This window comes from Lactuca sativa, chromosome 6 (assembly GCF_002870075.4).
Source record: "Lactuca sativa cultivar Salinas chromosome 6, Lsat_Salinas_v11, whole genome shotgun sequence".
In the NCBI taxonomy this organism is placed as follows: Eukaryota; Viridiplantae; Streptophyta; class Magnoliopsida; order Asterales; family Asteraceae; genus Lactuca; species Lactuca sativa.
The window spans coordinates 159,547,995-159,561,353 of record NC_056628.2 but is presented as its reverse complement, the minus strand read 5'-3'; the positions used below and the strand labels follow the sequence as shown (position 1 = coordinate 159,561,353).

Genomic DNA, 13,359 nt, shown 5'->3' with positions numbered 1-13,359 from the left:
ACTGGCTGAACTGGCTGATGAACCCACTAGCTGCTGCCCGACCACTCACTGAACTCCTGCTCTACTAGCTTCCCGAGCTATCAATATCAATGCAACACTTAGTATAATCGACCCTCGACAGTTAACCAAGACAATTCTGGTCTAAGACAAAGTCCTGGTCAAAGTCAACCTTTCCAGGTCAACCCTACTCACCGAGTCCACTTACTGACTCGCCGAGTTCACATACTCAGGGTCCTTCTATTCGTGACATGACTCGCCGAGTCAGTCCATGACTTGCCGAGCCCAATGATCACCGAGTCCTGACCTGACCAACACGCTGAGTCTCCACCCGAATCACTGATTCGAGTCTCAACTCGAAGGGTTTGGGGCTTCGCGACCTGACTCGCCGAGTCCAAGAACAGACTCGCCGAGTGCTAGGCAATCTTCATCCAACTCGCCGAGTTGTTCCACCAACTCGCCGAGTTCATGCCCGTCATCAACCGACTCGACGAGCCGTTCATCCCACTCGTCGAGTTCCTCCTCATCTTCATGCTACTCGCCGAGTCCACTCGAAGGACTCGCCGAGTTCATTCAGATCTACATACATGCAGAGGACTTTTGAGTCATGCATGGACTCCAAACTGTAGATATACCCTTCCCAAGCATATTCCCCACGTAAAGTTGCAAACTTTACGTGTAGAGATGTAGATCTAGGCAAAAAGCACTATAAACTAGGGTTTAAGGCCAAGGGGCTTCAAAATCGACTCAAGGGCTGATACTTTATGCTTCCCCACTCCATAACACACTTGGATCTGAAGTAGCAACTCCAGATCCGGCTTCTAACTCAAAATAATATCATTATGGCTAAAGAGCCCCAACAACCACACATAGATCTAGGTGCAAAAAGGGTCCAGGAACTAGTTTATTACCTCCAAGTGCTCAGAATAAACTCACAATCCCAGATCTATAGCCCCTTCTTGCTCCTCCAAGTTCCTTCTTCCTTTTCCAAGCTTTAATGCACCTTCCAAGGCTCAAATAGGGGATATGGCGGCTAGGGTTTGGTATCCAGGGCTAAAGAGGCAGTAAGGAACCCTAGGAAGGAGATTAAGACGTTTATATAGGCTCCAAGTCCCGAATTTAGGGTTTTCCACGCACAGACCAGACTCGCTGAGTCACCTTGGCCGACTCGCCGAGTCGGTCACTTACTCCTCGACCCAGATCCCGCTCTGACTCGCCGAGTTCCTCCTTGGAATCGCCGAGTCGCCCCTTAACATTAAAGTTTTCTTTCCTTTCTTGGCCTTCAAAACTTTGGGTGTTACAAAGTGACCCAAACTCCAAATCCACAAGCAACAGGGAGTAAGACAAAGATTCACAGATTCTAAGCCTATGACATCCTAGTTACATATAACCTTAGTGTATCCACTTAGCAACTATTGACCTACTAATGGAGACCTTTAGTTCTCAGATATGTAATTATGGTAACATGAAATACTCCTATAGTATTTTAAGTTTATGTTTTGTTCTAATGCTTTCATTGTAGTATTGTTGGTAAGTTTTTAGACTTGTTGTCACATCACAACCATTCTTGGGCATATGCTAATCACTTCTTGGACCAACATAGTTGATCAGCCTATGTCACTCCCAGAACTGACCATACATCCCCGAGTCTACTTGTGATGTTCAACACTCGTAATACTTTTGTTCTATCCTACTGACATTGACTTTAGTATGAATGCAGGTATGTATACTTGGTTAAATACTTCAGTATTTAAAAGTATAAACTCTTGATCAGAGTATTTTAACCCCGCTGTGTTTATAGTTCGTATATATTTTATGGGTTGATATACCTGATTCACTATAAACAATGCTCTGATACCAATCTGTCACACCCCCAAACCAGAACGGCAAAATCGTTCGAGGGCGGATGACTTCATGTAGTATCGTAACAGTTGAATACATAGTAAAGAAAGTAAAACAACCATCATATATATAATTGAAAAGTTACATTGTTGAATGATACTTGTTTCAAAACAAATTACAATATGATGACAAAATGAGTTTTAAACTGACGCCTTAGCGCCACTTCTCCAAAAGTTGAAGTTTACCTGTATTACTGAATCCCTAAGAAATACAAGTAAGTTTTAAAGAGTAGATCAACATTTAAGCTGGTGAGTTCATAAGTATTTAATGTCAATGTTTGTATAAATTTGAATGAACTTGTTTGTAGATGTTTGAAAACTCCTAGAAGATCCCATATTTCCTACTAGTATAAAAGTAGTCTTCTACCAAGACCCGACATGTTTGAATGTTTGCTTCTAGAAATCAAATATTTTTCCTTAAGTGTGTGGTAGTTTAAAAGTTCCAAAACTGTAATGCAAAATTGTTTTTCATTCCTAGGATAGTAGATTTATGTATGTATAAAATCACTAAGGCATTTGATAACCCCGTAAATCAATGTATTTTTAATACTCCATGTGAGTTTTATAACCATGTTATTGAACCAGACTGCCTGTAACAATGTTCTTTAGGCGTTGGAAGGTTATGACGTTTGTCACCCCAGACCTGCCGGTCTAACTGTAGTTAACAGTTTAGGTGCGGGATTCTCAATCCCGGATAGATCTATACACAAGTATCACGCTCTCCCTACAAGAGATTATGGTATATAATATAGGACTTTAACTGCATACTTGAAAGTACGTGAAGTTGAATGTCTCACAAACTTAGTATCAAATAGATTTACGTATGAAAATGTAACACCCATAATCAGAAAGACTAAGAAAGGAAAGGGAAAACCCTAAGTCAAGGAGTCAACTCGTCGAGTCCATAGGTGAACTCGACGAGTTGGAGCGGGATCCGGGTTATGGAATAAGTGACCGACTCAACGAGTTAGAAAGTGCACTTGGCGAGTCTGGTCTAATTGAGGAAAGCATTAATCTGAGGGTTTGCACCCTATTTAAAGGACCTTAAGTCCTCTCCTTAGTCCCCCTTGTCGGCCAGAAGCTGCTATACACGATTCCAAACCCTAGTTGAGTGAGAGAAGGAAGAAAGTGAGTTTAGGGCATTTGCAAGAGGAAGGTTTGGAGAATTTGACCACTAAGGAGCTGGAGGATCCAACCCTTTTGTTATGAGCATCAGTTTGAAGGTATCAATCTGTCACATTGCCTTTGTTGCTTCTATATCTTCTCATGGATGATGTTTTAGGGCCATTTTGGTATGATAAGGAGCCTTTTTGAGTTAGAAGTCCAGATATGAGGTTGCTACTTCAGATCTAGGTGTGTCTTGGCCCAGAGATCCATAAAGTATCAGTTTTTGGTGTGTTGGTTAAGCATGTTTGCCCCAAACCCTAGCCCTAGAGTGTTTTAAGCCTATAGCTCCTTAGTTTCACGTAAAGTTTGCAACTTTACGTGAGGAATAGACTTTGGAAGAGTGGATCTACAAGATGGAGCCCCTGCATGGCTCGAAAAGCCACTGTATGGATTAAGAACTGAAGCTACTCGGCGAGTCACATGGGTGGACTCGGCGAGTTGGATGAAGATAGGCAGGAACTCGACGAGTTGGAAGAACAACTCGTCGGGTCTGTTGAATATTGCCATGGACTCGACGAGTCTTTTCTTGGACTCGACTAGTTGGATCGCAGAACCTCAACCTTTTCTGGTTAAGACTTAGATTGGTGAGTTGAGTGGTGACTCGGTGAGTTGGGCAGGATGAGACTCAGAGATCGTTGAACTCGACGAGTCTTGGGGTGACTCGGCGAGTTGAGTCGTTTTATGGGAGTTTCTGAATTCATGGAATCGAAGAGTCTTGGGGTGACTCGGCGAGTAGATTCGGTCAAGAGGGTTGACTTTGACCAGGAATTTGACTTTGGCAAGAATGGACTTAGACGGCTAATGGAGCAGCGGTTCAGAGAATTGTCGGTCAGCAGTCAGAGGGTTATCAGCAAGAGTTCCACAGTGCATGTGAGTTTCCTTTTTGTGTGAATGGGTCTAAGGCCACAATGCCGGCCCATGTAGTTATGAGTAGGAAGACCCGAGGGTTAGCCCTAGGCACTGTTTGCTATTATGATATTCAAGACCAAGGTCCGATGTCGGGCGGGTGCCCAAGGAATGGTTTGCATGATAGAGTATACTTGTTGTCTGTGTGATGCATGTATGTGCCTGGTAGGAAGGTGAGTGTGGGCGAGGTCCCGTATCTCACCAATAGCAGAGTATGGACGGTGTTCCATATCTCATTAGTAGCAGAGCATGGGCAAGGCCTGAGATAGGTATGGAGTGAGTATGGGTGTGGGCCCATATCTCACTTACAGTAGGAGCTTGGACGGGGTTCCATGACTCACTAGTGACAGGATAGGGGCGAGGCCCAAGACAGGCGAGGCCTGAGGACGGGATTACAGTAGGGTATGTTTAGTTATGTGTTATATGCTAATTGTATTATGTGTTTAGCGGGCGGAGCCCAGAGACAGGTGGGGCCTAAGAGAAACAGATATGTATCCGAGCGGGGCTCGAAGCCAGGCGGGGCCTGGAGCGGCAGGTCCGTTGTAGTGGGTGAGGCCCGGAATAGCGAGTGTGGCCTAGTATGTGCATTATGTGTTTATGCAGGGTATGTGGTAGGTAGGGGGAACTCACTAAGCTTCGTGCTTACGGTTTTCAGTTTTGTTTTCAGGTACTTTTGGTAGCGGAGGGAAGAGCTCGGGGTGATCGCATGACACATACCATTGATTAGTCAGCCTTGGGTGTTTTACTCTGATAATGAAATTATGTTTTGGAATTAATACTCTGAATCATGTTATGCTTTATGATATGTTTTTATAAAAATGGTTTTGGTAATGATTTAAAGAAAAAAATTTGGTACGGATTTTTGGGATGTTACAGAAAAGTCCATTTGTTCTTGTATATGAAAGTACTTCTTTGCTATAGTACTTATAGTATGTAAAATCTCATGAATATCTAGTAAACTATACCTATTATCGTTTTTCCAAAAGTATGTTTCGTTTGTATGATAAACCCTAGTGTAGTGTCAACTTTGTATGTAAAGTATAACATTTGTAGTAACATTATTGAACATTTATGCTCAAAATATAAATAAAGTGTTTGATATTTATATAACAACATGTTTCATTCCAAAAAGATAAAGTGTTATCATGATATGTTGTATGAGAATGTTTTTGTATGATAGTTATAAATCACATATGATTTATTATATAACAAAAGTATAGTAAAAGATAGATGTTTTTCACACGAGGATAACCGTGTGTGTACTTGTATTCCCCCCCCCCCCCCCCCCTTAAAAGTGTATAAAAGCCTTAAAAGTGTATAAAAGCATTTACAAAACATTTGAAAACATAGTTATAGGGGTATGAACTCACTTGATTGAAGTGGTGGCTTTAAGAAGTTGAGACAATAAATCGAGCAGAACTTTGACTAGAAAAGCTGATTTATTTCTCGGGAACTTCGGGGCGTCGGGCCTTGCATCGTGTACTAGGGGTGTACCAGGACTTTCAGGTGGTTTAGAGGGGCTTTAGAGAAGTTTCGTGGTGAAAAAGTTGAGAGAGAAGCCAACAATCCTTGGGCAGCCTTGCATCTCTTATATAGGCTGGCTGACCCTCGTACGTAGGGCGTTCCTGCCAGGAGTGTTGGGCGTTCCGGAGCGCAGGGCGTTCCTGGCTCGTACGCAGCGCGCTCAGCAGCCCTTGGCGTTATCGCTTACTTCAGCTTCGGACGGAGCATCCAGATGTGACCCGGAGCGACGTGGACGAACCGAGACCCAACATTTTCCAACGCGGGGCGTTCCTTCGGACCAACCTCGATATTTGAGTCCAGAACTTATAAAATCCGTAACTTTCGCCTACCGTCTCCGTTTTCGACGTTCTTTATATCCACGTGTAGGCGGGAATATAATCTACAACTTTTGTTTAGACCGTCGGCTAGTTTTGAATCTATTTTTAATATTACATTTTTAACAAGTTGGGACTGGAAAAGTCCGTTAAAAATCCATAACTTCTACATATGATCTCCATTTTCGTCTGTCTTTTTACCGTTGCACTACTATTGATGAGACCTCCGATTCCTGTTTAGGTTGTGTCGGCTAAAAATCGCTTGATCTCTATTTCGAGTTTTTAGCTGTCTACCGCTATTCCGAAACTTCGAAAAATCACAACTTTCTCATATGAAGTCAGATTTGGGCGTCGTTTTTATGTATGTTCACGGTTTAATGATATCTACGACTTTCATTTAGATACTTAAGGGTAAAAAGTATTTTATTGGAATTTCTCATTTTTACGTTTAGCAGGGTTTTACCGGTTTTTACACGAATCTTCGGTTGGTCATAACTTCTTCGTTATAACTCGGATTCGAGTGTTCTGGATATGTCTGAAAACCTTGACACGATATCTATCATTTAGACAACCCAATTGAGACTTTTTGAACATTTTATTTTCGAAGATATTTTATTAACTTAAAACGGGTTACAAGGTTCGACTGGAATTCGTTACATTGGCTTAATATTTCGGGTTGTCATAGACATCGATGTTTTATCACTATTGTTGGTGTCATGATCAAGTCGTGATTGTGTGTATTATTAAACGAGTCCACCAATAATTACTCATCCTCCTGTCTTGTTGTTCGAAGCTTCGCTTGGCATCCGGTTCTAACATCTCTACGACATTTTTTCTCATTTCTATTTGAAGCATTTTTGTCCACCTGTTTGAAACCTTATTTGTTGCATACATATATCTTCCAATAAGGCTCATTAGTTTTTGGGTTTTTTATTATGTTATCTTTACATATACCAAAGCCATGTAAAAACGAATAATCATTATAAAATGTATGCACATCATCGGGTGTATCGAAAACCTTTACCAATATACTTTCATCATTAACTTCATCTTCGTCATATTCAATGTTCACATCGAAATCGTTTAGTTTTTCATATTCATATGTTGCTTCCAAGAAATCATTTGTGTCAACATTGTCATTTATCTACGTTTATATAGCCTGATCATTAACTTCATCTTCGTCACATTCAATGTTCACATCAAAATCATTAAGTTTTTCAGATGCATATGTTGCTTCAGCGAAATCATTTGTGTCAACATTGTCATTTATATATGATTCTATAGCTTGATCATTAACTTCATATTCGTCATGTTCCATGTTCATATCGATATCATTAAGTTTTTCATATTCATATATTGCTTTAACAAAATCATTTGTTTCAACATTTTCATTTATATACGGTTCTATAGTCTGATTAGTTGGTTCAATTTCAAACATCATGGTCTGCACAGGACCACATGTTTCAAGATGAGAACCAAGAATGAAGAGCTAGAAAAATTAAATACGTTGACTATTTACCTTTCAAAAAAATCGAAAACCACCAACAATGTCGAGTTCTAGAAAGTCAATATTAACAACAAAAGCCAAACTCTAAAATACAGCAATGTCTGCAACAAATGTTGCACTCTGTAAACAAGCAATCACAACAACAAAAGTCGAACTCTAAAAAATATTAACGTCAGCAACAAATGTTCTACTCTGTAAACAACAATGTGGAAGATTGAAAATTAAAAAACTTGAAAAATGACATCAATGTCTAATATCTAAGTTTTACAAAAATTAGTTGAAATGTTCTTAACTGAAAAATAGAGTATTTTCCGTTTTTTAACGAGGTTGATTTTTCAACCAGTCATTTAATCCTATTTATGATCTATTGCAATCCAATTTCTTGAATCAGAAGTGTGACAAAAACCGATTTCTTGAACCTTTTTTTCTATGATTTTTGTGAAATCCAATTCGTAGAAGAAGAATTTGTATGTCATTTTGCATTTTTCTTTAAAACGATGATCACTAAAGAAGGAAGTATTCGAAGATCAATGAAGATATGGATAAATGTTTTCAGAAAACTAAGGAAATAATCACGATGTAGTATTGCTTTTTTTTAAAGGAAATTGCATTATCTTTTTCAAAAAAAAATGAAATCAGTAATGATAAATGACAGTTTTGATTTTTGGTTTCCTAATCTTATATATCTTATAGAGCATATTCACTGTTCCAACTCTCTCTCTCTCTCTCTCTCTCTCTCTCTCTATATATATATATATATATATATATATATATATATATATATATATATATATATATATATATATAAAAGTTCAATAGAGAACCATAATTTTAGGTTCCTCAAGAAACCAAATTTTTTTTTCAATTTCTAGAGTTTATTCTTTATCAAAAAAAAATCTAAAAATATCTAAATTCATATATTAACATTGTGAATGTGAAAAATATTTTTCGGATTCACCGTGTGAATCCGGATTCACGTTGTGAATTTTCGAAGATTCACATTGTGAATTTGACATAAAAAAATCGAATTTTATATCATTGGAAAAATGATAAAAAGTTATGAATTTCTGTATTTTTAGTTTTTTTTTTTTGATAAAAAATAAGTTCTAAAAGTTGGAAAAAAAAGATTGATTCCATGATTAATTATGGTTCTCTATTAAACCTATATATATATATATATATATATATATATATATATATATATATATATATATATATATATATATATATATATATATATATATATATATATATATATATATATATATATATATATAATAGTTGTCTTCGTGGTTGTCAAATGATTTGCTCTCATTATTATCTTCTAACAGAAATATCCAGAAATCTAAATATAAAAATAAAATAACTAACAGAAATAACACGAATAAATAAATTTTATTTGACTTTGTTTGTTCAAGTGACTCAATCAATAAGATAGAGAGACCCATTTCCAACTTCTCAAAGATTCAACCCATAAGGAATCATTATAAATCTTGATAATTGAAAAAGTCTTCTACTTCTGACATCATTATTTAAGTCTAAGTTTTGCTATTATAATAAAGCCAATGTTTGATTATCATCTTTTCTATACGGGTCCTTAAATTTTCGTCTTCGTCATTATCATCATCATCGCTTAATTGCAAGAAAGTTTTTGATAAACCTTAAGTCAGTTAACACTTCTTTAACACATTTCGGAAGCCAACACATTTCGTAAGCCTAGTTGTTTTATTTATATTAATTTCTTTTAGAATGACAACCGTAACATTAAAACTAGCAAATAGCTGGAATAAAAATTACGTAGTGTAAGTTTTCAAAAAAAATGATTTTTCACCCAATCAACCTACTTAACACAAAATTTGGATTCTTAGAATTAATCCAAAGAAATGACTAGGATTAAGCATAATCTCAAAGCAACGCTTGACATGTTTTATATGACTAAACAAATCTTTAAGTTTAAATCGCCCAAAACATCCTCAAATCGACCGCATCCACACATCTCCTTGCTTTCTACTATATTTTAATTAATTAAATAAAGTCATGTGTTCATTAAGAATTATTTCAAAAATAAAATATATTGCTTACTATATAAATTAATTAAACAACGTTATTGTCGTTTAAAAAAATTGTACTTTTAAAATTTAATAATTATATCAAAAATAAAATATATTGCTATCTAGTTATAATTTATTTTTGACTTCCATTTTCTAAACCATGATATAACTTATGAATCAAAGATAATATATATTATTATTTCCAAGTAAAATAAGAATCCGACAATTAAAAAACTACATCAAAATTCATATACCTGGCAAACACCCAAAAATCATTATATTTTTTATGATTACACATCTAAAATTAGATAGTTATGGTTGATATGTAACAAAAAGCAAATCTTATCATTTGCGTGTAGTACACTTCCGATAGAAACATATCAAGAGCTTGCAACAGAACACACTGGTAGATCTTTTTGAAAGATAGGTTTCACTCCCATTATCGGATTTCTATCAAAGAAATTAACAGGTTTCAGTTCAAAACTCGATGAAACGGTTGGCATCACCGGAAAATCCTCTTGGCAAGGTATGTGATGGAACCCTAATGTGTACCATAACACAATGTCCTTGTTCTCAATATCTCGATTCCTATTCGGTTAAATTAGTCCATCATCAAACCACAGTAAAAAAAAACATTGATGTGGTCAGTGGTGATCACTTAAATATAAACACTTCGACATAGAGTTACCCAAAGTTTGAATCTTACATGATTCAACCTTTGGGTGACTTGTAGTCGAAGAAAAATAGTAGTAAAAAATCTAAGTCTTTTAAAACTCTAACATAACCTACATTCGACCCGATTTACCTGGCTGACCATGTAGCAAGTGTATCTTCCCCTTTGCTTTGCGACACCAAAAGACCACCCGCCCATTGTTCACTTTTATTATGTAGTGTGACCCAAATCTAGCACAACATAAAATTCATGTCACTTTACAATTATTATCATGAGTTATTCACAAAAATAACCATTCTACAAATATTATAATGAGGTGTTCATAAAAATAAGTGTGCGTGCTATTAACAAAATGACCATTTCATAGCCTGATTTTATTTCAAAGTGATTCTATTAATAAATAAGTGGTTGTTTATGTGAAGAGTGCAAAAGTTGAGGTTATTTTGTTCAAAACCACCATCTAATTTGCTTATTTATATCATTATCTATATTATTGATAAAACTTTTACCAATAGATTCCTTACCTAAGGATATAGTGAAATGTCTTCTTTCTAAGAAGTTGAAGGTTCAAATCTCATTTGGAATGTTTGGAATATATGTGAAATTTAAGAGTAAGTTAGGTGTGTTAGAACGATAAAAAAATCAATTTAAAACTTTTCATAAATACCCTTATTCTATACCTGATTATTTGTAAAAGCCCCCCGAATTTGCGGAGGATCATCGAGATCAAGCAAGCTAGCCGCAATCCCGCTAGGGACAATTTTATAGCCCGTTGGATTTCCCAGTCTTGAAATCCGAGAAGGGTTAAAGACATGGAATTCAGACGGATCATACAATTTAAGTTTGATCTTTGCATCATCTTCTGTCTTTGCTATCTTTCGTTTTGCTTTTATGTAACTTTTTCGTGGAGATTGTCCTGATAATGTCTCTTCTTTAACCAAATTGACTTCTGCAAACGAATTGTTTGCCCCATCAATGTCCATATCCAGATGAAATGAGATGAAGTGATCATGGACTACACCAATCACGTTTTCTGATACTAGTGTCCCAGTCATATCGTTTGTATTTGAGATATTGTGTATGTTTTCATACGGAGTTGCTTTTACCATTAGCATTCCCGATAATCCCACCTGTTATAATAAAAAATTCGTCACAATTATTTTATTTTTCATAAGTGAGTTAATGTAAATGTTTGTGAAAAGTAATACCTTAATACGGATTAAACCATCGGTTTGAAATTCCCAATCGAAAATATAATCATAGTTACCAACAGATGCTGCCATTCGAGCTACAAGTGTCACCTTTGGCCTTGATTCTCTAATCTTTTTTTTACATAAGAAAACGTTATATCATTAGAAATAGGAGCAATAATAATAAGAAAAATAAAGAACGGGAACATAATACAAATTTATTATAAAATTATTTTTTGTATAATGAAGTCATAACTTCTTCATTTTGGTTCATTTTGGGCTTATAATTTTTTATCATCTTACTAAATATAACTTTTTTTTGGAAATGCCTAAAATTTTCTTCAAAAATACAGTATTTCGGGTAAGAAAACCACTCAAAATACGTTGTATCTATTTGCACATTTATAAATCAATCTTAAGGCAAAAATAAATAAATGAATAAATAAAAAATATAAGCATAAATATTACCTACATCTAAACCCATGAGCGGAATTTCTGAGTGTCTCCAACCAATATCTCCAGCATATCGTTCAAATATACAAATCATATTAGGTTGAATAATAGGTCGACCATTAGCACTAGCAAATACTCCATCCATATAATATGAGTATCTCGGACAATCGTTCAGTTCCACAAGAGCCATAGCATTTGCCCCGAGCCCAAACTCACCAGCATCCATATACGATTTAAAGTACCATGACTGATCGGGGTCCATATAGGGTACAAACAGTTCTGACGCAAACCCTTTATACATCACACTCCTGTATTCCCCATCCTTGACCTGTATCATGGCCTGAGATATTATCATCCCAGCCCGTATATCAGGCTTTAGATGAAACACCCAATTAGCCCATTTCACTATATGCCCATTTATAGTGAAACTAGGCCCTTTTGGTTGTTCCATTGACATAGGGTTAGTCATTGGATCCATATCATAAAACGGACTCTTAGTTGTGTATGTGTAATCAGTATGAGTTGCTTTTGGTATTGGAATCCCTCGACCGGTATCTGTAATTTTAATAACCTTTTTTTTGTCGATATCAACTGTTATAGTTAGCCCTTCTATAGGTCTCATATAAAAATTAGGTGTATCTTGATTTGAGAAGCATTGGACTTTAACGATCCTTTTACCTTCTTCATCGGGTCCAAACCAGCCCGATGAAGGCGGGATACAAGCTAGATCGTTCAAGTCCACCCCTCGAGCCAAGATGGACTTATTGAACTCTAAGTTTGAATATGTAAGTTGTAAAGCAGTTGCCAAGTCATCATTTGTTAACATCGGGTAACCCGACCCGGTATTAACAACATGATCCGTCACAAGGCCCATGCCCAAATCAACAGTGACAAGATGAGTTTGCCCATTTAAAAAGGCTATAACCGAGGCTCTTCTAAGGGGAAACGGGTCGCCTGTTTTCCAACCAACTACTTGAATCTTTTCGGGTTCATCTAAGGAGAGACTGTTTATAGATGGGAAAGTCGATGAAAACGGTTCATATCCTGTGAGAATGGATCGGACTTTGTTGATTTCGGGTATGGTTAGTGGGTCGAGTGGGTGAAGCGGGGTGTCTGCGAAGTAGTGATTGGAATTGGGCTTACCGGAATCAAAGATTGAGGTTGATCGGAGATTGGTTTTCCGGTGAGTCTTGGTGCACCATGGCGGGGTAGAGGTGGAGCAGCCGAGGTTTTCAGGTGGGTATCTTGAATATGCAAATATGAAAACTGCTATGGAGATGATGATGATGAATTTGAGACAGTAAGACTTTTCCATCTCTTTCTATCTCTCTACAATAATATGAATGGAGATCAGATGCTCGACGAAATGTTTCTCATAAATGTTTCGACAAAATTGTTGGCCTATAACGGAATCTTAAATATGGCCTCATATAAAAAGGGAAATGGGGTAAGTCTATTATTATTGAAAGGGTAATGGGTAAAACTTAAAATGACTGTCCACTTCTAGTGTCTTTTTAGGAAACGAAGTAAAGATGATTAGACATTTTGTTATTCTCAAACTATTTAGTTTTATATTTAAGAAAACCTATTTGAAAAATTTTCATGTCTACCCATAATAATAGATTTATAATTTTTTTTAGTCAATTAAGTTCCAATAATCGGATTTTGTATTCATT

General features: G+C 36.6%; 1 protein-coding gene across 2 annotated transcripts; it reads right to left on the bottom strand.

Annotated features, from left to right (window-relative positions):
- Positions 1-9,591: 9,591 nt before the first annotated feature.
- Positions 9,592-13,095, bottom strand: LOC111903728 (amine oxidase [copper-containing] gamma 2). 2 transcript variants are annotated; one of them, XM_023899489.3, is made up of 5 exons: positions 11,703-13,095; positions 11,249-11,362; positions 10,721-11,170; positions 10,173-10,270; positions 9,592-9,955 (listed from the first exon to the last, which is right to left on the bottom strand). In XM_023899489.3, the coding sequence occupies exons 1-5, from the start codon at positions 12,996-12,998 to the stop codon at positions 9,748-9,750; spliced, it is 2,166 nt and encodes a 721-aa protein (XP_023755257.1). In that variant the 5' UTR covers positions 12,999-13,095; the 3' UTR covers positions 9,592-9,747. The 2 variants fall into 2 exon arrangements, with proteins under 2 accessions (XP_023755257.1, XP_042751856.1); XM_042895922.2 differs by having other exon boundaries at positions 9,592-9,817.
- Between the last annotated feature and the right edge of the window lie 264 nt (positions 13,096-13,359).